Source organism: Macrobrachium nipponense, chromosome 6 (genome assembly GCF_015104395.2).
Source record: "Macrobrachium nipponense isolate FS-2020 chromosome 6, ASM1510439v2, whole genome shotgun sequence".
Lineage (NCBI taxonomy): Eukaryota > Metazoa > Arthropoda > Malacostraca > Decapoda > Palaemonidae > Macrobrachium > Macrobrachium nipponense.
The window spans coordinates 113,273,314-113,301,197 of NC_061108.1; the positions used below are offsets into that span (position 1 = coordinate 113,273,314).

At 37.5% G+C, this 27,884-nt stretch overlaps 1 protein-coding gene across 4 annotated transcripts in view; it reads right to left on the reverse strand.

Annotated features, from left to right (window-relative positions):
* Positions 1 to 11,831: 11,831 nt before the first annotated feature.
* The window catches only part of LOC135216918 (prickle planar cell polarity protein 3-like), a 597,661-nt gene continuing 581,608 nt past the window's right edge, over positions 11,832 to 27,884 (reverse strand). For all 4 annotated transcript variants that reach the window (XM_064252466.1, XM_064252464.1, XM_064252465.1 and 1 more), the window contains exons 9-11: positions 16,452 to 16,621; positions 15,489 to 15,675; positions 11,832 to 15,002 (exon numbers count right to left, since the gene is read on the reverse strand). In XM_064252466.1, the coding sequence (XP_064108536.1) occupies positions 14,845 to 15,002; positions 15,489 to 15,675; positions 16,452 to 16,621 (515 nt within the window). In that variant the 3' untranslated portion in view covers positions 11,832 to 14,844. The remainder of the gene's footprint in view (positions 15,003 to 15,488; positions 15,676 to 16,451; positions 16,622 to 27,884) is intronic.

Genomic DNA, 27,884 nt, shown 5'->3' on the forward strand with positions numbered 1-27,884 from the left:
AGCCATGGCTGTATCTAACTCCGTCACTTAGTCTGAAAATACAAGAAATGTAAAATGAAAAATGACATAATAGAAACTTAAGATAATGTACTTGGAGATAGCCTATAGCAGAAAACTTCATAACTTTCCATTTGTTCTGTGGAGTTGGGGGGGGGGGGGGGGGTTGGGGGGGGGGGGGGGGGGGGGGGGGGGGGGGGGCTCTAATTTCGAAACACCCGGTAGTATACTACAAATTAATTAGTCAATGAATGAACACTTGAAAATGGAATTCAAATTTTCACCATCTCTATGAAATTTTCAGTTTTAAAACAATTTTATGATATAGTGTGGTTACACAGTACTGTAGGAGTGCTGCATATTTTATTGGAATACAACATTCTTTAAAACTACTGTGATTCAAATTGACCGTCCGTCACAGAATTGTACAAAGAATTTCCAGTCACATAACATGGATTCCCTGGAAAATGACTTTGTGGTTAATCAAAGGTGTGTTTACTTTTGTTCTGTTACTGAACTGAGACTGAATTTACATTCCAGGTGATTAATGGTCGCTGAACCGCATTCATTCAAAACAATTCTTATTATTTCTATGTTCTAAAAAAATAAAATAATTGTGAATTGCATATTTACATCCCATTTTTAATGTGTTACAAGGAGTCTCAAATATTTCCGACGTTCAGATAGCTGCCTGCATATTATATTAAACATATACACAACATCTTATTAAGGTTGCGTTCACACCAAACGCTTCGCGTCGAGTCGCGCTGATTCATGGGTAGTGTCATTTTCGCCTTAAAAATAGGAATAGGGATGTTAGTGTTTTCTACTTTGTTTTCATATTGCATTTCAGTTTACGAACGCGAGTTGTGTTCTAATAAAATTGTACTCCTTTATATCTTTTTCACTTTTAAGTAGGACAAAATGTAATATAATTAAATTTCAGTTCATCTTTTCTTTGTATCCATATGATATACATTTAAAATCTTAAAACTTAACTATAGTTTTTGAAAATGTTTATGGTTGAGTAGTTAATTATTATATATATAGAAATATATATATTATATATATAGTATAATAATCTATATATATATATAATATATATATATATATATATATATATATATATATATATATGATATATATCTATCCTATATATATATATATTTTCTCTTGATGTTTCAGCTAATTCGTTTAGAATTGTATTTTTTAATTAGTTATCCTGTAAAATTCAATAAAAATTAAACTTGCCTTAGAAAAATGGCCATTTTCCCCCTAAGTTGCAATTGCCCGCCTGTAGGTAGTATTGTTTTTCATATAGACAAAAAAGTAAATAAAGGAAAATCCCCAAATTTATTTTCACAGATAAGATTAAAAAAAATCCCGCATGGGGAGAGAGAGAGAGAGAGAGAGAGAGAGAGAGAGAGAGAGAGAGATATCAGAAAATGAAGATACGTACTGCAAAAAATCCCTGAGAGTGAGAGAGGGATTTCGGCAATTTATAACACCAAGAGACAAGGCAGAGTTAGAAAAATGTTTTGAATATTTCCTGCTATATTTTGATAAATCGAAATATCTCTCGTGGAATTTAGAAAATCAACGAAAAATCGAGAGGGAATGAGAGTATGTGAACTGGGTATGTCCAGATATTGTTCGAAAAACGGAGAGAAGTCTAACGCAGGAATGGTCACCTTGTTTTACTGTGGCTGTCTATTCAATGGTGAGGTTCTTCCTGACTTCTGTTGATGGAGTTGAACAGCCCAAGGTGAAGGAACTGAAGGAGAGAATAGCGGCTTGGCAAGACACCATCCGGTGCCAGGAGAGAGCAGCAGGTGAACTTGGATAGGATAATTCTTCAGCTGCAACAGAGTCTCGACAACAATGAAGAGATTCAGAAGGCGGTCTTAAGGGAAGAACACACTCGTGTAATCCAGATCACTCAGGAAGGTGTTGCAACAACAGGCTTGGCAAGAAAGAGCCTACTCTCTCGAAGCTGACACGTTGTTCCTGAAGAGGGAGAACGACCAAGAAAAGAGGGAAAATCGGCAGCTGGAAGACAAGATCCTCAAGATCACAGATGAAAATCAGCAGCTGATGGAAAAGACAAAGGAAATTGGGGAGAGAAACGATGCCCTATGTGAGAGGATAAGGGAACTAACAGTGCGGTTGGCAGAGGCAAACAGCCAGGATGAGAGGCAAGAGGAACTCGTACGACAGAAGGAGAAAGACCCGCAGTTAAAAAGCGAAGAAGCGGCGCGGATGGCAAGGCTCATCCAGGAACAAAAGGACACGACCGAAAAGCGCGAATCCGGCAGGAAAGACGTCGAGGTCAGGTTCGAGCTCCTACAGAAGGAAGTGGAAGACCTCAGGAACGAAAAGTGTGGACTCCAGTGTAAAGTTGAGGCTGACATGCCTTCTAGAGAAAGGAAATTGTAGCTGGAGAGGAAGACCGGTGTCCAGGGCGAACAGAATGAAAAGCTGGAAGATGAGGTTGGACAGCTGCGAGGAGCGAAGGAGAAATTGGTTTACAACCTGAAGAACCTACAGGGGAAAAAACAGACGCCTGGAGAAAGACAACTGGAAACTAAAGGAGCAGCTGTTCATCTTCAAGGAATGGCGCAATCTCCAAGGAATGACGCGATCTTCAAGGAATGTTTGTTGTATGGAAAGTTTAATGTTTATTTGTAATAAGTTTGCTTTGTTGAACCTTGAAGGAAGTTGAAGTTGCAGGGAAATAAATATGCTAAAAAGTTTTCTTAAGAGTTTGATTGATTCCTAAAAGGGAAAGGAAGATGGGAGGATTGAAGAAAGCGTGAGGACAATGACAGGATTAGTGGAGTGCCAGGAGAAGAAGCATAGGATTCAGAGAAGCCCATGGAGAACTGAAAGGATTCAGAGAAGCCCCAGGAGAACTGAAAGGATACAGAGAAGCTCCAGGAGAACTGAAAGGATTCAGAGAAGCCCCAGGAGAACTGAAAGGATTCAGAGAAGCCCCAAGAGATCTGAAAGGATTCAGAGAAGCCTCAGGAGAACTGAAAGGATTCAGAGAAGCCCCAAACCTCTGGAGAACTGAAAGGATTCAGAGAAGCCCCAGGAAAATTGGAAGGAGTCAGTTGCATATTCTGGTTCTAAGACTAGGCAAAGGTGTTGTCTTTGACGGGACAGGCGGGCGAGGCCCGCCATGCGTCACGGGATAGGTGGGTGGGGCCCACCATACGTCCCGGATGGGCTGGTGGGGCTCGCCACGCATCCCGGGACTGGCGGGTGGGGCCTGCCATGCGTCCCATGACATGAGGGCGGGGCCCGCCACGTGTCCTGGGACGGGGCGGGTGGAGCCCACAATGCGTCCTATGACGAGCGGGCGGGGCTCGCCATGTGTCCCGGGACAGGCAGGTGGGCGAGGCCTGCCACGTGTCCCGGGATGGGCGGGCGGGCGGGCGAGGCCTGCCGCGTGTCCCGGAACGGGCAGGCCGGGCCCACCTTGTGTTGCGGGATGGGCAGGTGGGGCCCCCCACATGTCACGGGACGAGGGTGGGAGACCCACCATGCGTCCCGAGATGGGTGGGTGGGGTCCGCCATGTGTCCGGGGATGGGCAGGCGAGGCCTGCCAGGCGTCCCGGGACAGGCAGGTGAGGCCCGCCACGTGTCCTGGGACACGCAGGCAAGGCCCGCCATGTGGCCTGGGATGGGCGGGCGATGCCCGTCACGTGTCCCGGGACAGGCGGGCGATGCCCGTCATGTGTCTTGGGACAGGCGGGTGACGCCTGCCATGTATCTCAGGACAGGTGGGCGTTGCCCGCCATGTGTCTCGGGATGGGCGGGCAACGCCCTCCATGTGTCTCAGGACAGGCGGGCGATGCCCGCAATGTGTCTCAGGACGGACGGGCAGGGCCCACCACGGGTCCTGGGATGAGCGGGCGAGACCCGCCACAGGTCCTGGGACAGGCAGGTGAGGCCCCCCATGCATCCCGGGATGGGCGGGCGGGGCCCGCTACGCGTCCAGGGATGGGCGGGTGTGGCCCGCCAAGCATCCCGGGATGGGCAGGTGTGGCCCGCCAAACGTCCTGGGACGGCCTTGCAAGGCCCCTCACGTGTACCGGGACGGGTGGGCGAGGCCCGACAAGTGTCCCAGGACGGGGGGGTGAGGCCTGCCACGTGTCCCGGGATGGGTGGGCGAGGCCTGCCACGTGTCCCGGGGCGGGCGGGCAAGGCCCGCTACGTGTCCCGGGACGGGCGGGCAGAGCCCGCTATGCGTCCCGGGATGGGTGGGCTGGGCCCGCCAAGTGACCCGGGACAGTCGGGCGAGGTGCGCTTAGTGTCCTGCGACAGGCTGGCGTAGCCTGCCACATGTCCCGGGACGGGTGGGTGAGGCCTGCCACGTGTCCTGGGACGTTTGAGATGGCCTTTGTCCAAAACGTAAGGGTAAAAAAAGAGGAAATATAGGAAAATGGGGAGCTTCTGGCTTACCTTAGATAATTGTTAAAGGGAATGCAAGGTCGCCATTGAAAACTCAGAGGATTAATCTAATTCTTTGTAGAATTAAAAAAAACTTATGATCTTTGACAGGAGTAAATAATTATACATTTATATGATTCTGGATGACTTATACTATTCCCCAATCCCCGCCCCCCCACAAGCCCCAGCCCCCGCCTCCACCGCCCTTTATTTGGGATAAAGAGCCGGTATGAACCATAGATCTCTCTGTATATCTATGGTATGGGCAATTATATAAGTGCTTTTTCCAAAGAAAGTACACTTGATGCACCTTCAGTAGCCAATAAATGAAACAAATTCGTTATATCCCCTACGAACGTTAACTGATACTGAACTGACCCTTTTTTTTTTATACGTATAGGTAAACCATAAGCTAAAAAAGATCTGTATACAGGACATTTTTCAAACAATTTCTAGTAGTACGTGCGAATTACATTTCCAAATAATACGAATTGCTCTACGCACTTTGGATTTATTTTACGAAGTGACACATATTTATTACCTCCCTCCAAACTATTATAATGGATTCACATCTGACGTGCTTTAGTCATGTCTTCAATGGATGACAGTGCTAAAGGGACGGCATGTCTGCTGTTCCGTGCGAATTGCATTTCCAAATAATGCGAAGATTTCTAAGCACTTTGGATTTATTTTAACTAAATTATACATATTTATTAAGTCCCCTCCAAACTATAATGCATTCACGTCTGATGGGACATCAGTCATGTCTTTTTTAATGAGTGGATGACGTGCTAGAGGCACGGCGTGACGTCACCCGGGAAAGTGGAAACAAATCAAGATCCTCCACCTCGGTATCAATGTTGCCGAAGTGCGGAATTTTCGTCTGCTATCCAAGTTTGTATGCCGATGCGGATTCCACATCTGCATTTTCAGTAGCAATTTCTTCATGGCGCATTCATGTAAATTTATCATATACAAATTACAATATTTTACTTTTAAAAAATTTCTCATTCATATACAATATTATAAAAGATAAGACTTATCAGAATATGACGGTGGTATGATTAATGTACATCAATCTGTTAATATATTATAAAATTATTTCCTGTATGATTTAATGAGTTATATACTGCTACATAAATGCTGTTATGCTTATTACAAACTTATCTGTAAATTTATCTGGGACAAATAAGAAAGGAAAAAATAATACTTCTCATATGTATATATATATCTTATATATATATTAATACTCTATATTATACTATATAGATATATATATAATATTATATATATATATAATAGGTATATGTATATAGTATGTAATGTTTGTATAATATATGTATGTATAATATATACATATATTATATATAATATATATATATATATATATATATATATATATATATAGAAGACTAGTAAGGGGGCTCAAGCCCTACAGATATCACAGAAACTGACCAAATTGCCGTTCCGTAATAATGCATTTTATCTAAGAAAACAACTGTCAGCTCTAGCCCATCAAACCTACAAAATAATCTAAAAACCAGATGGGCTCCTTTCCTCAAGAAAGGGGATCTCCTAATCTTGAAAGAATTAGCTAAAGACCAGGGCATTATCATTTTGCATCCTGATAAAGGTAAGGGAACGGTAATCTTAGATAAACTCGATTATGTGACGAAAATGTGTTCGATACTCGACGACACCACCAAATTTCAGAACTTGCGAACTCCTAACCTTCAGAATATTATTAAAGTAGAGGACAGGATCAACAGATTTCTGAGACTTCTTAAAAATAAAAACATTATTGATGAGATTACTTTTCAGAATTTATATGTTACTGGGGCCACTTATGGGATTATGTATGGTCTCCCGAAAATCCACAAGGAGGGCGTCCCACTTAGACCAATTCTATCTTCACTTAACACCCCTAATTATAACCTTGCCAAGTACCTTGTTCCTCTCCTAGAACCACTCGCCCATAGTACCCATAACGTGAAAAACACATCTGATTTTAAAAAAGATATTTTAAAGCAAGATTCTGATCTCTTCATGGTAAGTTTTGATGTTGAGTCCTTATTAACCATGTATTCCAGTTTGAGAAAATATCGAAATTATTTTAGATAAACCTTTTCCTCTGTCTGACTCTATTTTTAAAGGTTTTACTCGTCCGTTATTTAAGCAACTTTTAGAATTGGCCATGCAGGATACGACTTTTTTTTTAAAGACTTGTTTTACGCAAATTGAAGGGATGGCGATGGGCAGCCCACTTGGTCCCACCTTCGCCAATATTTTTTGAACTCCCTGGAGGAGACCATCTTTGACAGTTGCCCCCTCAACATTTGCCCCCTATTTTACAGAAGGTACGTGGATGACACGTTTGCATTGTTTAGGTTTGATTTTAATGCTGAAGCTTTTTTAGAATTTATTAACTCTCAACATCCTAATATTAAGTTCACCATAGAGAAAGAATCCCATAACTCCCTGACATTTTTAGATTTACGTGTTTCCAGAGACAATAATAGCTTTCATACAGGAATTTACAGAGTACATTCACAGGCTTAGGGACAAATTTCTATAGCTCATGTAATTCTAATTTTAAATTAAATGCATTCTCCACCCTCCTTCATAGAGCCTTTGTCCTCACTTCCAGTTGGGTCTCTTTCCACAACGAAATGGATTTTTTTTAGTAAACTTTTTTAACAACTGTTTCCCGTCAGTGCACTTTTATAGAACTCTCAATAAATTTTTAAACATGAAAATGAACCCCCTACCTCCTATACATATCGTTCCCAAGTTAATCATCTATGCTAAGTTCCCGTTCCTCCATGACAATTCCTTCAAAAAGAAAGTTATACAATTTATTAACAATGAATTACCAGCCTTGAACCTCATATTAATTCCGAAAAATCCCCTAACCATCCGATCTCTTTTCAGAGCCAAAGACGGATTAAGCCAGCCTTTGACGTCCAACATAGTTTATAAATACACTTGTCCCAGATGTTGGATGCACGAAGAGGCTGCTACAAGTCCGTTTCTGCGCACACAAAGGAGTCAGTTTCCGAACAGGACGCAAACTATCCAATCCTGAGCTATCTAGCATCCGTAACCACACTATTACCTGTCGCTCCCGCTTGGACATCGATGATTTTAAAATTATTGGATCAGCCAATAAAGAAGATGAACTTTTAACACTGGAATCCATTTTAATCAAAACCAATGTACCGAATTTAAATGCCCAGTCCTCGTCAGTTCAGTTGTTTATAGCCTAACCACTTGTTTGTTTACTTAAGTTCGGTCTCTCGTTTTTTGTATAGTTTTGTGTGTGTGGGTGTTTTTTTATTTTTTCTTTCTTCCCGGTCTGTGACCTGTCCTTCAGCCACCTTCTATTTTTTACTCTGGTAGGTTGTCTCTCCAACCTAATTTTGTTGTATAGTAATTTTTTACATTTTAAATGTTTTAGTGTCCAATTTTAAATATTATCCCGTGTTTTATCAGTGACGAGTCTTATATGATTGTATTTTTATCAATTCCCAGCCTTGAAAATGCATCGAAGCGATGTGAAACGTCGACAATAAGTTATGTATGCTGAGACATGCCTTTACCTCTCCGCCTTGTGATATATATATATATATATATATATATATATATATATATATATATATAATACACATATATATATACAGTATACAGTGCATGTATAGAAATATATGTAAATATAATGTTTATAAATATGTATATATAGATACACACACACACACACACACACACACACACACATATATATATATATATATATATATATATATATATATATATATATATATATATATGTGTATATTTATACATATATATATATATGTATAGTATACATATATGTGTATATGTATATATATATATATAATATACATAGACACGTATATATATATACATACATATATGTATATGTATATATATATATATATATATATATATATATATATATATATACGTACATATATATATATGTGTGTGTGTGTATGTGTGTGTATATTTGCATGCATGTATGTATGTATATTATATATATATATATATATATATATATATATATATATAGTACATATATATTAGTAATGTACCTTAAGTATACCGAAATTTATATAAAATCGTTTGAATCCCTACGTGCGAAGTTCATGATCATCATATCATACGAATAGGTGCAGTAAACATGTGATCAATTACCTCCACAATCTCCTATGGGCACAGTTTTTATCGCTAGTAGGTGGTATACTGAACAAGTGCGATACTCAGTGTTTTCAACGAAGGATTTTCAGTGCCAGAATTCTCGTTTTTAATTAATTTGTTATGTACAAAGGTAACGTCCAGAGTTTCAAAAGTATATCTTTGGAGCTCACGTTTCATTGACAATGAAACTTCTAATATTAGAGTATATACTTGTATCTCTGCAAAACTCGTAAAGATCAAGTGGCAACCATAATTATGCGGACTAAGTATTCTATCTTCCCAGATCGCTAATCCATTATCATGAATATGAGTTCATTGTTTTTTATCCCGTTCGATACTTTATAGTGACCATATAAATGAAGAAAACATGAGTGGTCGCAAATCGCGTGATTATATATATCGATTTTTCCCCCCAGAAAACTGCTATTTTCCAAAGAAGAAACTGAAGTTGAAATTTGTGAAACTCAGGACGACAATGAATTAGTGGATTCATATGATTCGCATGATTACATATTTAAAAGTCTTTTTTTTCCGAAGATTACTCATCTTCAGACGAAGCTGATGATGAAAAAAAAAAGTGAAAATGAGCAAGACAATAGTGTTGTTATATTATGTGACACGCAGCCTTAAGATGTTAATAATGATGACGAGGAACAGTGCATGATTATAATCGTCAGATCGTGATGAACACATCAATGCAGACAATAGTGTTATAATACGTGACACAGCCTAAAAATGTTAATAATAATGCCGAGGAACAGTGCATAATTATATGGTCAAATAGTGACGAACACATCGATTCAGATATTACACATATCAGTGACAGACTCGGATGAAACATTGTTCACAATTAGAAAATTAAATAATTTAGTTTACCGAGTAAGGTGAGAATTTCGTTTTCTTTGTTTTCGTATAGTAGGCCAAAAGTAAACAAGCATCGCTTGAAAAACGTAACTATAAGCCTAAGCGCTTGCGGAAACTTTATGCGGATACAACGGCAACACTGAATGGGGCCAGAAGAGGTACCTTCCAAAAATATACAACGATGATGATCATCTTGCCTCACTATCCTTAGGGCACGTACCAGTAAATCGAAAGTTAAGCCATAACAACCTGCATAGGCCTAAGGGCAAAGGCAAGCTACATATTACAGAGTTGTTGTAGAGAAGTTCTATTATGCCCAATGGACCGTTGGGGGTCCAGAAAGGAGGCGATGCTGTAACCACTTTCCGGCCACCGGGGTAGGTCAAGCACAGCATTCTATAATGGGTTCGGTTAGGGACAGGGTAGGCTAGGAAGCATCCCTGTTAAGTATGTACTGATCTGCTAGTAATACAGAACTTTCCTTGACGTTGCCTGCTAAAGTAATTTTCAGTGCTAACTAACAACAATTAACGTGTACTGATTAATGTGATACAAGTATTGTCAACATTGAAGAGAACCTGTGCATTGGCCTATTAGCTATGGAACCGACAGCCGGTTTCCGACTCCGAGTTTCCAAAGCTATGTATCCGACATTTAGGTAAGTGTTTTTGTTATTGCACCGGGAGCTTCTCATATGCATGCGCGTGTATTTAGTCGGATCCATTAACAGAGAAAACGATTAACCAGATTACGACTTATAAGGTAACAACACCAGGCCATTCCCCCCCTACTCCATAGCTAATACGGCAAAATTGTGACCAGCAAATACCTCTATTACGTTAGATAACACAAGTTCTCGCGGTAACACTAATTGACGGATACATAGCTTTGGAAAGTCGGAAACCAACCATCGGTTCCATAGCCACGGCGTATGGTAAATGAACTAGTAACCTCCTAGGACGGTAATAAATCATAGCAGCCTATACCTAATAGGATAGCCTAGAAAAGTCATAATCTAAAGTGCTTCTCTCCTCCTTCCCACTAACATTTTTGAATTATTGTCTGAACTCCAATAACTATTCAAAAGAAAATTTTTTTTTTTTTTTTGACAAGCGAAAGTTTCAGGGACAAGTTGAGACACACACACACAAGAACAATACAGTATTCTAACAACAGCTGGTAAAAAGACCATATTTCTCCTAAATAGGATGTCTCATATTGTATACATATGTGTATTACAATGTTAGCATTTACTGTATTTTCTTTTCAGATAATTAAAATGCTATTTTGTTACAGTGCACAATAAATTGGAGTAGATGCATGCCATGAGATCAGGTAATTAGTAAAGTAAATAAGAATGACTTCCAGAGTTGAATATTACCTGGTTTGAAACAAGTGACAAAGCACCATATATTTCACCTCAAGTTAAGTGTAAAATATTGAAGTGTATGGTGTTCAAAAATACATTTATGACAAAAACAATAAGGGAATTTATGGTGCATAACAAATGTAAACCGTGTTGTCAGGAAAATAATCACATACAGAGTCTGAATCAAATTCAGCTTACCATATCAAAGGTAATAACCTTTATGTGCAAATGTTAATTCAGATTAATTGAAATTCAAGGTAAAAGAAACCTATAACTCCGTGATATCATTTAGCAAAACATCCCATTGGCAGTCCATACATTTCTTTAAATAAAAATGACGCATACTAAACAAGCCAAATCTCCAGTGGGAAGCAGAATAAAGGCTTAAGGGGTGTCTTTTAGAGGACAGAGAAGGAGCTGAATGATAGTCACTGGTTAACTCTCGAAGTTACTGTAGTACAGAGATGTGAAGTCCGATTCTCTCCTTCATTTGGAATGACTCGGGTATCAAATTTTTTTTTTTTATTAATATGAACATATTTCCATTAAAAATGTAGTTTCACTTCAGAACTATATAGTGAAGATTCTGCATTATTATGATGAGAAAATTCTTTTCTTGCCATATATCTTGGGGGACAAAAATGTATGAATAAAAAGTGAAAAAAAATGAGCAAGAAGACATATTTCTTTACTAATAGAGAGATGGAAGGAGATTCTGTGCAAGTCAAGAGATGTACATTAATCACTGAAAAAGTATTTAAATAGAAAATGCTTCTTGCAAGCAGTACCTTTTACAATGTAAACTTTTAATTACCATGATATCTACGCAACAAACTTGTCAGTTTTGGGCATCCAATTTGTACAAACAATGTTCATTACACAGTTTATCTAAATCACAGCTAATAGAGGGACAATGAAACCAACACCATTCTACTGTAACACATTTATTACAGAGACTTGGTTACATCAGCATTAGTATTATTGTGCGCCACCAAGCTCACACAGATAGCACCGTCCTCACAGCATCACTCCACGAGATATATTACATGAGATATTGTGATGCAACTTTCCAATTGTTGGTACATTAGGCAAGTGGTTCCCAGCCTCTCTTAGATTTCAGTACTGCTCAAGAGTACATTTATTTAGTGCTATTTCATGTACTGTGTACCACCTGTGTGCTATTCTTTAACCTTGTCAGCTAATATCAAGTCTCCTTTGGAAGGTTGCTATGCATCACTAGTGATACTAGGACGTGGCATACATTTAGCCAAAGGTTGGGAACCACTTCAACAGACAGTCAAAATTCTATACAATGCTCAGGTGTTCTTTAAATCTCGTTGAGTCTCTGACTAATGTCCAAAATTGTTGGGCTTCACCACAATGGATGTTTATCGCCTGAATAACCGTATTACATGATTCACAGGTCACTATCCTACCAGTAAATGAGCCAAGACTACTGATAAACACTGTATTAACAATTTTAAATTTAAATCTAATCTTTCAGGTGGATAAAATACTTTGGATTTTTTCAGACATAAACTCTTTGCTATATAAACAACAGATTTTCCAGCTACTTTAATTTCAGAAAATGTAAACAAAATGTAAACAACAGTTTAACTTGGAAAGATACCAGATCACATCTATGACCATATCATCAAGAATACTCAGTTCTATAAAAGACAGACATTAACTCTAGTTCACTACTAATGACAGCAATCCTTTCAAAACCCAAGAATAAACAAACGAAAGTTGTGGTGAATCTATAACTGTTCTGTACCTCTATAACACACTATTGTCAAATTCAGATTTCCTAACACAAGGCATGTCATTGAAAACTTAAGATACTATGCATGAAACTGAAGACACAATGATAAATGAATGAACTGACATTAATAAAAATGAAAAATAGAGAGATATATGGAGACAATAGGAAACACTCCATTACTGGCAGGATTGTAATAATAATGACAATAATAGTAATGATAATTTAATTCACCTATTAGCCTAACAATTCAAACTGCCTTGTTGTGAAAAAAATAAAAACAAAGGAAGAGAATCGCACAGCGACAGAGCGGTGTTCAATAATCTTTACCACCCATCACAAAATGTATGATAAGTGATAACATTTTGTTATTAAGCAAGCTAGGTTTATTTCATTATATACATAAATATAAATCAGCTTATAAATGATAAAAGAACAAAGACTCATTTGTTCTGAATGGCACCGTTTCAAAGTCTTTTCAGAATGTTTGCAAATATTTTCCACATCAGTAGTAAATTTCACATCCTATACAGCTTTGCAAATTTTCAAGCTTTAAGGATGACAGATGACCAAACATATGCTGCTTCTTTTTGGACAAAGTAGCATTTACAAACCTTCCTGAAAGCACTCTGAGGTGGCCCATTCAACTCTAATCTAAGCATAATTGTCAAGAATATATCTATGCAAGAATATACTACAATATTAAGTTAGGGTAACGCTATTAAGGCAGCAGCATTGATGTTCGGTTACCTGACACCTCCACCTCCTGAAAAATGGCACTTTCTATTAGCCAGGAAATCGAACACTGCCAATGCAAGGTCACTTTACTACAAATCTACAGTCCAGCCCAAAGTTAGGTCATAGTTTTATAAGAAATAAAATTAAGGCAACAAAATAAAATACACTGGATTGGAGCAACATAAAAATATAATGTAAAGAAAATACAATCTGCTAAATTCCAGCAACAGCATGGGGCTAACTCTGAAACACCTGGTAGACACTCATTTTTGGAGTGTCTAACAGATGGCGTCATATTAGTACGGTGCTTTTTTCACGCATTTTTTTCCACGTTAGGCAATGATGGAGAAAACAGTGTCCTCGAAATCACAGTTTTGCACAGCTGTGATGTTGGCTCAACCATCATCTTGCGACATTAACTCAGAATGGAAGAGCCTCTACTTGGTAGAACTGAAGGTGGCAATTAATATTCAGTAAAATCTTATTCCAGTGCAACTGAAGGAAACAAAGAGACATCTTGTTTTCACATCCAAATAAATAAATAGATCAACTTTGCTTCTGATGTACTTATTTGCAAAACTAAGTGTGAGAAGGTCATAACAATGGCAGTGAAATCCATCAAAATATACATGAATATAGAAAGACACTATGATCAAAGGCATTGAAATTTGATATCAATTTATTGGACTGGATTTGTTTTTCTCTTGGCTGACAGCTCCTTTGAACAAACATATTTTTTGGCAATATAAAAAAACTTGTGCATCACCAATGACTCATATATATATTCTTCAGTTTTGTGATCAATCAACTAAGAAGTGTTAAAATTTCATGCTGAAATTGAAACAATTTACACATTTTCAATACATTACAAGAGGACCAAAAAGTCCCATATATTATCAAATAATGAGCTAGATTTTACGTTACCAACATTTGCAAGTTACGTCAATGAGATAACAAATGTCTGTCATAAAATTAGGGAAATAATGACTTTGCACCACGCATACATCATCTACTAGAGTCAAACAGCATACAATTCAAGATGTGCAAGTGGAATTTTCAATGCGTTCAATTTTTTAAAGATTTTAATTGTGGATGTAAACACAGATCCATAGAGAGAAAAACATGGAAACAGTATATAACGTACCTTTACTTTTTTTTAGAATTTTCCTAAAACCTACAAAAAAGTGTTTCAAGTCTCAAAGATCAATAAAACTACAGGCACTTATTTGCAGAGACTGAATATCAGAAGGTAGATTGTCTCCATGCTTACTTTTTGACGAGTAAATAAAAGATGTGACTATAAATACAATCTTGTTACCATCAACGTTGAATTGGAAATAAATTCAAACATATTGTATGGATCCATATGAGAAATTTGTTTATTTGTGTGATGATTAGTAGTTGCAGTAGGTTCTGGTGGCAGCGGTGGGATTGGGGCCATTTACATGAGCTTTTGCTTGGCGCAGTCGGGGCAGAGGATGTCTGCCCCGTCGGTAATGAAGCCCTTGCCCACCAGGGAGCCCTTGCACACGGCACAGATGAAGCAGTCATTGTGCCAGTGCCTGTCTTCGAAGGAGATGAAGCGGGTGCCGCCAATGCCTGCAAAATAACAATAATCATTTTGAATGTGCTCAAGAAAATGACACAAAATCATCCTTCCAAGCTATTTCCGAATAAAATCATAATTTTCCCGTAAATCACACATTTGTTAGCAGGATCCCAAAGCATATTTATCAAATAAATTACAGGAATGGATGAAAATAATCTCAACAACAGTTACGTTTCCACGTTTCCCGAGGTTAACTCAATGAATTCAGCCTCTGTCCAGTGAATCCCAAGATTGATATATTTCAATAGTTTCACACTGAATGCCAAAAGATGAAAATTCACATAATGAGGCTATCCTGGCATACATTGAAGGGTGCTTCAAATGCATAAAACAGACTTCTAAAACGCAGATTCCCAAAACTTTGGAAGGTGACCCGCACCCCAAAGGAATGCAAATGAAGTTGTGTTCTGATATCTCGAACTCCCTGAATCACCTCCATAGACAACGCCTCTCCAAGAACCACCTTTCCCTCTTACCAGTGATGGGCTTAGTGCAGGCTGTGCACCGCTTAGCGAAGAGCTCCCCGAAGCAGTCAGCGCAGTAGGGCTTGTCATCCCTGGAGGTGAAGCGTTGGCCGGCCAACGAAGTGTCACAGTGAGTGCAGGTGAAGCATTCCCTATGCCAGGGCTCACTCTTGTAGGTCACACCGCCTGAGGTGATGATCTGAAAGGATGATGAGTCTTAATACCATCCTCTTGCAAGGTAAGATGACGAGCTACATAGAGTCAATTTCCGAACTAAACATTCACCCTCAACTTTCCAACTGGTATTTTCTTCAGTCATAAAGGAAAGATCTTCATAAGGGTACAGACCTTGATTACTGATTCCACCCATGTGTTTGGCAAAAGTGGTAATTTCTTTATTCGTATCCGTTTATCTTTTGAAAACATGACTCCTTAAAAATAAACATAAAATGCAAAATATTCTAAGATAAGATACTACAGCTAAAATGACCAAAAATATGTAAAATAAAAGTGCAGTCAAAGCAAAATTAATGTGGAACAAATTAAGTACCATACAAGATAAAAACCAATATAATTCTAAATCATTTCGCGGTGAAGTACATCCACTTTTGTGTTAGCAATATTCCACAATGACTCTACACAGACAAAAATAAAAAGTAATCTTGGAAACTTATAAAAATTCGCAATAAGGTTATCCAAAATAAAGAAGCCACGATTCTTTTCTCATCTACTCATGATAACCGCCTTACAGGAAAACAGTAACGGAAATGTTTCGTTTCTAAGAGACATTAAATCAGTACAAAGTAATCCATCAGAAAACTAAAACCCAATTATGCATAAGAAGGAATGACAATGAACTACAAAGAGAAGAAAAATCTAGTCGCAGCTTAAAATCGAGAATCCTAAAAAACAATTATCGACCTCCAATTGAGCAAGGGAGGCAGGCAAGAAGAACGAGTAGTCGAGTGAAATTACCTTATTACACTTGACGCAGCGAGTGGCAAATTTATCCTCGTAGCAGGCGGCGCAGTAGATATCCTGGTCCCTGGGGATGAAACTCTTGGTCCCGATGGGAGTTTTGCACACGCAGCAGCAGAAGCACTTCTCATGCCACTGGCGGGCCTTGTATTCCATCTTCTTGTTGCCTGGTGGGAGAGTCCAAATATGCTAAAGAGACTTCCTTAACTGGGGATAATTCATACATCACAAAAAGCGTGATTATGTCAAATGCCCCCTCTTCTTTCCGAAAGAAATACAATGTAAAAGTAGTAAATTGTGAATTAGGAATAAATTAGGCTTAAAACTAAATAAAACATCAAAAGTTACTGGATATCATTTAAAGACATTTCTGCCATCATAAGGAATACTCTCAAAATAATCTCATTTTAACAAATTTCTCAAATTAATGACATTATGGTAACTATCAACATGACAAAAATGAAGATTAAAGGAGTCTAATGAAATATAATTTAAAGTTGGAATGTTACGATTACAAGTTGAGGCTTTCTTAAGTCTTAAAGAGGTTAAATAGCTGAAAAGAAAAACTAGTCCAATAGGTTGATCGATTATATTTTTACAATATATAAAGCCAAAAGTCCACTATTTCATTCAATAAAGTAACATTGGATAGTTATTTTACACAATATATATATATATATATATAAGTATATATATATATCTATATATATATATATAATAATATATATATATATATATAGTATAAAATATAAATATACAAAAAATAAAACAAAAAATTTAATACATATATACATATATATATATTATATAATATATATATATAATAATATTTAAAAAAATTAGAATATCGTTGAAAGGCTTATCCACACACAAACCAACTAATTCAACTCTCAACTTAAATGCCAACTCAATCAATTGTCCAATCATTGCCAAGTAAATTATATATATATATATATATATATATATATATATATATATATATATATATATTATATATGTATATATATATATATATATAACTGTCAAGGAAAATACGATGCAACAGATGGCAGGATGTTAACAAGTAGAGTAGAACTCACTTGAGAGAGAGAGAGAGAGAGAGACGCAATCACCGAGAAATAGCCTATAACCGCATGAAATAAATTGCAAAAGAAATGAGCCTCCTCTAAGGGATCGTACAATAGGTTCCCTCCCAATGGGATAAGATATCCTGAGAGAGAGAGAGAGAGAGAGAGAGAGAGAGAGAGAGAGAGAGAGAGAGAGAGAGAGAGAGAGGCCAACGGAGGAAGGGAATGTCATTAATAATGCAACGCAGCCACACCGCTCCTAAGGCAAATGATAACCACAGCGTCGTGACTAAGATATTCCAAAACAAGTCTCTTCAATTCTTTTATTCATTTTTTTTTTACCTTTCAATCATTCTCGTACCAAATGCTTTTTCAGGTTCTTTTTCTCTACTTTCATCTTTTCTCTGTCACAAAGACACCTCGGTAATAAACAAGACATTTCTCCAAACCATCCATCTTCATTCGTTTCTAGGAAAATTCATTCTCGCAGACCTTCCCCCGGTGTCTTTTCGCCCACCCCCAACCCCCCTCCATAACCCCAACTACCAAGGCGGCCTTGATCTATCTCTCTCTCTCCCAAATTGAAAGATCGATGATGACAGATGATGATACATTATGGAGTCCAGCCTCGCTTTGCCATAAAACGGTCATACTTTCCGGAATATCGGTTAGAATTTCGGGAATGCAGGCTAACCTTGTGGAATGCAAATTGAAATGTGTAGGTTGTACTTTATGGAACACAATTCAAAACGTTCAATAACGGTTATTCAAGTTGAATGTATTTCGGTCAAACTTCCGAGATCAACATCGGTCGGCTTCCTCATAATGTAGGTCATACATACTATAAATATAGGTCAAAATTCAACGAGTGTCAAAGCTTACGAAATTTTAATCCAAATTTCATTGATATCGGATAAAAGAAACTAAGAACCAGTCACTTTTATAAATACCACACAAAAGTAATCCAGGTGAATACCTGATAAGCCTCCTTGTTCGCATAAAGTAAATGTTAATCAAACTCTTAAGCCATTATTATACGTATGATAAAGTTGCTGGAAAGACGTTAAATAGAGATTTTTCGTCGAATAGCGGGAGACAGAATGATCTTCCACTCAACTAAAACAAATCTTAAATGAATTGCTTTATTTCCTCGATGTCATGGCCTCTCGATGTTCGTGACATGAAATTTAAAGGAAAACCCTACAAACCTGAATAAAATGTAAATGAGACCTTTCAAGGTGAAGCGATAACAGCTGTTTTATCATTCCTCTGACTATAGATTGTTAATTCTGAATACTGCTTTTAGAAGCAAAAGAGAAAAGAAAATACAAGGATAATAATGGTACTAATATTGGACCAAATTTTCTTGTACAATATATGTAAGCCATTCCTTACACAAATTCAGTCCATGGAAGAGAAAGGCCACGTTTCTACTTCATCCCATTTTCTCTTTACTTCTGTTCAATATAAATCCAACCTCTACCGCCCTCTGCCAATTAGGGATGTCTGGGAGATCCTCCACTGTCAAATCAACCCTTATTGTGTATTTTCAAGCGACAGAAGTTCACCATTTTTCCACCGAACTCTTTAGAAAAAGATTTTTTCCAATAAAATATATAGTTTCTTGTTTAAATCTACACAAAGTCAAAGCAAATCCTTTACTGTTCTTTCAAATTATCGAAAAGAGCTGGAACCACTAAAATTTTGAAATAATCAAGCATACCGAAAAATAAAATACTGCCAGTATTCACCCCACTGGTCACGGTAATTACACTCGAATCTTTCGTAAATGTTAGAGAGAAGCATTTATAAAAAATTCAGCCGAAACAGAATTCCTGCTGCATAAATGGGTAGGGGCTTAACTTGAATCATTAAAGTTTCCATGGCAACCATCCCGAAGTACTGGCCGAGTGAACTTGGGAATTACAGGGCGCTCTGGTTCTCAGGATGAATTTGATTTGAGAGGAAACAATAGCTAATTAATTACCCGAGAATTCACTATAGTATATATATTTATATTATATATATATAGATATATATATATATATATATATATATATATAGATATATATATCTATATATATATATATATTATATATCTCTATATATATAATTAGTTATTATATATATATAATATATATATAATATATATAATATATTATATATATATATCGTGTTCGTGTGTATGCATGTATATGATATCTATTTAGACACGAATCCCAAGAAAAGTTGATACGATCTTAATATACTAAATACCAAATTCTTCTTTCTAAAAGAAACACTGTGCCACCGGTCAGCAAACAACTGGCGGTATAATAAAAATAGGGGAGAAATCTCCCCTTCGCCTGGCGGAAAAGTTTTTCTAGCGAGAATTATTATCATCTTTATTCCTTTTTCCTTTATGCTTTTCTGTCCAGAATATGGTCTGGACATTTTGGGCCATTAGATCTTATGGGTCACGAAAATTATTAGCTCCCTTCTGGAGGAATTTCGTCAGTAGGCCACTTCTTCGGTTTTATATTTCTTCCATATTTTGAAGAACAAAATTCACAGGGCGCGTACTTGCAACCGCACGAATAACACACACACACAAACACACACACACCACACACACACACACACACACACACATATATATATATATATATATATATATATATATATATATATATATATATATAATATATTCTAGAGAGAGAGAGAGAGAGAGAGAGACCCAAGCACAATATAAAAAATATAATTAGATCCCTAAAAAATTCAAAAGATTCGTATATACAGCCATGAGCCAACACAATCAAGAATTACTTTAGTGGAAAAAACACCCCAAGTCTCAAAATAGAGCCTCTCTCTCTCGGTATCAATGCCTTCCATTTCTCCTTCGTCTCTCCCCGTCACTCATGCTGGAGACGAAGTCCTTTTTCCAAATAGTCGTCTTGTAAATAGTGCCGTTCTAGAGAAAGGACATTCGAGAGACAAGACGGGCATGGCGGGGGACAATGGAGCACTCTTCATATACAAAGAGATTGGAGCAAATCTTTCTTTTTCACTTTTTGCTTCATTCCTCCATTGTCTTTCTCCTGTACCTCCACTTCTTTTTCTTTTTCAAACAACGAATTACTGTAGTTGATTCTGAGGTCGGCATCCTTCTTCTTTACCATTAAATTTGTTTTTATACTACTGGAATTTAAGGTTTACAAAATAATTTCGATTGGTATATGTAAAAATGCAAGCGAAAAATATAGTTCTAAAATGTAAAAAAAGGACTTTTCTAGCATTTTCAAGTAACATTCAATGTGGCTTAAAATCTTTAAAGATTAAATTTTGATCTAGTTTTTATTTCTGTTATGTCTTAATTTCTCCTGTATTCAATAGGAGTTTTATAAAAACCTTAAATTTCTACACCTCAGTTAGGGGGTTTGAAAAACTTTAAAACCTGTCAAAGATATTCTGTCATTCTAAACAGGATCTGCAAATACCATCTTCTAAATTAAAAGGGAGTCATATTCCGGAATTTAAAAGGGAAACTATGGAGCGTTTTGTTGTATCAAGGGCAACTACAAAAATGTCTCGAGGAAAGAGAGAGAGAGAGAGAGAGAGAGAGAGAGAGAGAGAGAGAGAGAGAGAGAGAGCAAGGAACGCCTCCCCCCTCTCTCGAAGGCGACCATAATTGATTTGGGCCCAAGGATGGAAACCCCTACTCAAGTCTCACATCGCCTCGATTCCCTAAGGGACACTGGATAGAATCACTCACATTTACGCAACATCTCCCAGTCGAGAGAGAGAGAGAGAGAGAGAGAGAGAGAGAGGAGAGAGAGAGAGAGAGAGAGAGAGAGAGTCTTTTCTGCGAATAAAACACACAGCAGAAGAGGTTCCAACTAATGAGTTTCTTTTCACGGTTCCACACTCGAGGGGTTTCGAGGCCTGACCGGGTCTTTGGAAAGTAATTCCTTCACGAATTGACCTAAAAATAATTATAAGGACACGAGAGAGAGAGAGAGAGAGAGAGAGAGAGAGAGAGAGAGAGAGAGAGAGAGATTAAAATGTGTGCTCCAATAAATTAAAAGATAAGGGAAAAGAGCATTTCAATAACAGAACTCATTTTAAATTACCAAACAAACGTTAAAATCTGTAAAATGAAAACCTAAAAATGTAAACTCAATGCTGAAGCACACACAAAAAAGAGAAACTATGATAAGAAAACCATACAATCAAGACAAAAGAAAAGCATACAATCCAGACGGTAAAACAAGCACAAGACACAAACATGCAAAACTGTACCACGTCTCTCTCCCCGGTAACAGAAGGGATGGATATTGAAAAGAGAATCAACCAAAAATCGGGGCTGGGGTTGGAGGCTAACTGGGGAAACGGTGTCAAGGTTAGAAAAGTTTCCCATCTCCCTAATCTCTTATGCATTACTAATTTTAGAATCCAGCTAAAAAAAAAGTTTTCGTATATTGGGACTGAAGGGAAACAATTTTTCCATGTTACCTTAACGTCAACCCTGTTATAAGAGAGGGAAATAGTCGACTGCTAAAGAATATATTATCATTTTAGTGGTAATTTAAAGCTCAATTTACAAAGACACTAAAATAACGTCAACCTTGGGAGAATGACGGGGGGGGGGGGGGGGGGGGGGGGGGGGGGGGGGGGGGGGGGGGGGGGGGAGGAGGAATCAGTCGACTGCTAAAGAATATATTATCATTTTAGTGGTAATCTAAAGCTCAATTTAAAAAGACAAGACACTAAAATAAGATTAAGTGGCACACCATACTTGACGGCCCCCTTCCTCGTCAACTGACAATGAGAATAACCTTTCTTTTATATTTGTCTCTCGTACTCGAGTTCGATCTTTCACCTTGGAAAAGCTCTCCGTGATAAAATATTCAAACTATCAGCGAGTAACATTTTTAGATTAATGCAGATACGTTCAATACTATCCCTCTCCAAGACCAGTTGATTCTCTTTTCTCCTTCAGTGTGCTGTGTCTCCCGAGACTGTGGCGATCAGAACTTCTCGCCTTTTTCCATTTCTTGCCAGCAGGATCATATCTGCGATAGTTCTCTCTCTCTCTCTCTCTCTCTCTCTCTCTCTCTCTCTCATTCTGTTTATACATTTCTCTCTCTCGCAAAAGTGTAGAGTTTAAAAGAAAGCTAGACAAAATTACTAGGACACTGTGAATGCACAGTAAAACCTGCTCCTACAGATAAGTGAGCACACGATGTCTCCTCGGATGGACTTGCAAGTCTTCGAGACTCTTTTACTCTCGATTTTCCATGTCAGACATGAGCTCTCTAAACCCACCCTTTCCACACAAGCCCCAAAAAGTTTTCCTAATTGTTTTCAACAATTTCCTCTCTGCGTCCATTATTGCTAAAAAATATTTTTAACTCTCCGTCCACGACGCACAAAACTTCCAATATATTTCTGCTGCTGTTTCATTTCCGTAATCTTACTAACAACCGTTGAATCACTCTATAAAATAGGATTTAAATCTTCATAAATTATCGCTCCCTCCAATCATGGCTTCTTAAAAAAATTTTTAAAAAGTAGGAAGATTTCTTCAATATAAAACATGAAACACACAACAACACAACAGTCAAAGGATGAATGTATGAATTAGGTTTTCAAATTTAATTTTGTTTAGCAAAAGAATTTTGACCGAAATTCTTTTCCAAGAAACTGATCTCACTCATTTATCTTCCCAATTATCTCTCTCCTAGGAGTCACCCCTCCTTTCCACACCAACCCCGAAGCCTATAACACACCCCATCCGACAGAGCCCAGATAATGGCCTCCTGATCTCTTCATCAAATCCTCGAGCCATAGGTTTCAAACGCTCGAGTTAAAGGATCTCTGCGTCGGGATTTCTCTCGGCGGGAAGGACGACCGCGTCCGATTCCGTGCGTCACGTATTTCACATGAAACTCCCCCGTTGATCCGTCCTTACGCTTTTAAAGAAACGAACGTTTCGGAATGTTCCTCTATAAGGTATTAAAAGTTGGATCTTCTTTTGAGAAAATAGGGCTCAGAAAGAGAGAAGAGAGAGAGAGGAGAGAGAGAGAGAGAGAGAGAGAGAGAGAGAGAGAGAGGGCCTTGACATTCCAAAGAGAATAAGTAATGGTTAACTACTAATCCCAATAATCTCACTCACTTTCTCTCTCTCGGACACTAAAAGATAATAAGAGTCAACGAAAATGTTTTTCTACCACAAACTTTCACTTTCGAAGAACAATGAGCCAATTTAAGAGCGTAATTCTATACTTGTGGCTAAATGAAGGACTACAAAAGATCTTGCTGTAGGTAAAGAAACCTTCAATCAAATAAAGAATAAACACATCGAAGGTCGATTTAAACATAGATGTTAAAATCAAGGTTTGCTGTTTTCCAGGCAGACATATTTAGATAAATTTTCAGCAAAATTTTCGTATGTATATGTGCTGCTTCCTAGAATACTTGATACTATTAGTATTACCACTACAACAATGAATGTATATATGTCTGTATGTATGTATGTATGTATGTATGTATGTATGTATGTACACACACACACATATATATTATATGTATATATATATACATATATATATATATAATATATATATAATATAGTATATAATATATATATACACACACACACACACACACACAGACACACACCACACACCAAAATATATATATATATATATATTTATATATATATATGTATATATCTATATAGGTATATACTGGATACTGGATTTTTCATTACTACAGGACACACTTAGCTTTCTTACCACTAAATAACTAATTGTTTCATATAGCATACTGCCAGCTATCACAGGCGTTTACGATATTGTTCATTCCATCAGAGTAAAGGCTTTTCCACATCAAATTTATGCTGTTAAGTGAGAAATTATTATTATTTAAGTAAACGCAACCATTATTGAACAGTAAATCGTATTCACTTATCTAATTATATGTGCAATTCTTTACTAATTCGCTTTAGTTTAAAAACGCATTAGTACGTGATTTATTTCTCAGCTAATCATCAACATCTACATTTGCAAATCGCACAAAAAATGTCATTCCTTTTGATAAGATTCATTAAAATCTGTTATTGATACGCAAGACATATCATCAAAGAATCCTGAAAAAAATATATTTCGCAAAGTGCTTTTAATGCTTTATTGTTTCAGTATTTATTCACTGGAATTGGAAATGCATTTAGAGGGAAAACGAAATGTCAAGGGAGATACTACTCAACTTTCGCTTTCGTAACGGTTAGTTTGAATAAATTAAATTTGAGAGAATGATTCCCAGTTTAATTTTTTTAAGGAAAATTATGATGTTACAATAGCACATAATATTGCAGATCGTTACACAAAAGCTATTTTCAGCTTTTCAAGCAATTGCAAAAAGATAAAAAAAAAATTACGTTAAATAATTTTAAAGGAATGCATACTGCCTCGATACAATGGTTGCGCCTATGACTTCATGACAAAGAAACACTTTCAATATTTTTAAGAATATAAATCCACAAAGAAAGTCCAAGCATCTTACACAAGCATAGGCACCAGAAGCCGCATGACTCACAGAAGACGAAACGTGGGTCGAAACCCATGGTGAAGGGTGACGGTGAACACAGGAGTTGGTGGTTTGGCGATGGTGAAACGATCAGGTGAGTCTAAATTAGCACGCGCTGATCCGAAAGAGTCACTATGATTTGCACGTGCGAATGCTTAACGCTCTACTTATCCACTTATCCTCTCCATTCCCTTGGTTACAGTGTCAGTAACACGCGAATAGGGAATTCTCCATCTTTCTTCTTCTTCTCCACGGTGACATTTTCATCCAGGGTATTAGAAAACTCCTCAAAACTTACAAATATACGTAGCGTTTGGGCTTGAATTTCTCTTCTCTTCTGCAACTTTGAAACCTAGGTGGAAAGAGACTCGGCGGAGATCTCCGATTATATTACCAATTCAGTGGACGAATGAAGAAAGTTTTGCTAAAATGGCTTCATCTCATTATTTTCCTTCTTAAAGAAAATCTTAAACTCTTAAGAATGATGACATTAATGAGTTCTCGAGAAAATAGGGAACCTCTTTCCTTTCAAGTTTAATTGCCTTTATTAAAGGGGTTGCATTATAAATTACCGTTTCACATCAAGTAAGTCTATGTTTTTGAATGCGTGGTCGAACGTTAGTCGTATTACAAATACGTAGTTAGGAGAGAGAACGTTTAATTTAGCTGTATGAAGTTAGGACCAACATTTGAAAATACTGTTCTCATCAATAACAGGCCCGTTTTACAAACTGGTTGAAATCTTCACGATATACCAAGTCTTTTGTTCACTTCAACAATAAATTCTATTTATTTCTTCTAAAAAACATTTATTTCTCCCCTTAGTAAATAGCTGAAAGTTACTTGTCAGTGATCACAATCTTTCAAATATTTTGGCGGAACGCAAACAATACTGGCACTCTACGAACGTCAGGGAAGTACGAATGCACAAGGATGACGGATGATCATGCACACGCAAGTGTCCATCGAATGCACAGACGAGCGTACAGGCTCACAGCTGATCGGGGCAGGAGTAAAATTGACACTAATGAGTGTGTGGCACAATATTGACAACAGGTGCCACTCCTAATGTTTCTTAACTTGAGTAACAAGGACGCGTCCTTCCCGATGCATTACGGTGTAATTTGTGTTGACAACTTAATGTACCTGCACCTTCTCGGGGATTATCTGCTCGTGGCAAATTCCACTGGAGTACAATGCATTTGCTTAAATAAAGAGTAATGTTTTGTTTGTAAATGCAGTTTTTCTGTCTACATGATATGGCAACACTGAATATAACACAGTAAAGTCTTCACTTGTCAAATGTAACGAAATAATAATTCCGGTGGAATAAATACAAGATATTTTCAAAAGTGCTTACATCACTGCACAATCAAATACGTGAATGTTTTCAGGTCTTTCATTATCAGGCTCTCAGCACATTCCTGAATGACTTTTACAAATCCCCGGACACAGTTACAAGTTCATATCATACAAAAAAGCAACATACACATACCATATCCGTTTAGGTACCGTTCAGCACTTTTGGGGATGCCAACACTAGTCCCAAGAGATTAGGCACATAGCATAATGTGCAAGGGAAGTAATTCTTACAAAGAAAGCCCAATGTCAAGGTAAATGCTAGTGACAGAAGTTATATGATCAAAATGTCTGGTATTAACAAGCCACTTATCTGAACACAATTTTTTTTAAACGACTTTGTATATTTCTAGACTATATTTGAAAATATTGTATTTCTATTTCTTAATCTTTTCGGCAGTTGTACTATTTGTACTTTTTGTATGTACATGTATTTTGATTTTCAATGTCTATGATACACACTGCATTTCCGCACTTCAAAGATACGGTTCAAGTAATTTAATACTTGCGTTAATTTCCTAATATCTCTAAACTGCACAATTATTTCCACATTTACTTTAAAACTCCTTCATCAACTTGCATAATGTTCTATATTTTTTCCAATATGTAAATAAAATGAAACCATTTCAGCCTCCAAAGCGGTGTTCTTATTTTCATTACATATCAGCGACTTCATTTCCAAAGTTAATGATATTAATCTATTCCTGCATTCCGAGGTAGAAAGAACACAATAAAGCTGAATTATTATCCGAAGGTATGCAATTTCTATCGGAAATCATTGGAGTATTGTCCACAAAAAAAGAAAAAAAACAGAGAGAGAGAGAGAGAGGAGAGAGAGAGAGAGAGAGAGAGAGAGAGAGAGATACGTACACATGAAATTCATAACAAGGTGCGAGTGAGTAATCAGGCTGAGAGAGAGAGAGAGAGAGAGAGAGAGAGAGAGAGAGAGAGAGGTGCGTAAACGCTTACTCGAATTTATAAGGGACCATGATTAAAGAGCTAGCAGGAGAGAGAGGAGAGAGAGAGAGAGAGAGAGAGAGAGAGAGAGAGAGAGAGAGAGAGAGAGAGGACGATGGAAAGAGAGAAGGGATGAGAGGAGGAGAGGGAGCAGACGAACCCTATCCAGCCATATACGGCATGCCTGACCCAACCTTATCGAAACGAACAATAATTCCTTGTTTAAAATCAATAAAAGGAGGCTGACTAGTAAATAAAAGTTTAGACAGCCAAAACGAACACAGGCATAAAAGCATTCGTACAAACAAGCGACTATAGAATGCACCAATTTCAAAAAAAGTCAGAATCGTTTAAAGAAAACCCGACCATCACCTCTGCAGACAAGCGCAAACATACGCTTTCATTAAGTAACACGCCCATCCGCCCGCCATCCCACACAGCCACCACCTTTTCCCCTCGGCCCTTGTCTTTTTATTCTTTT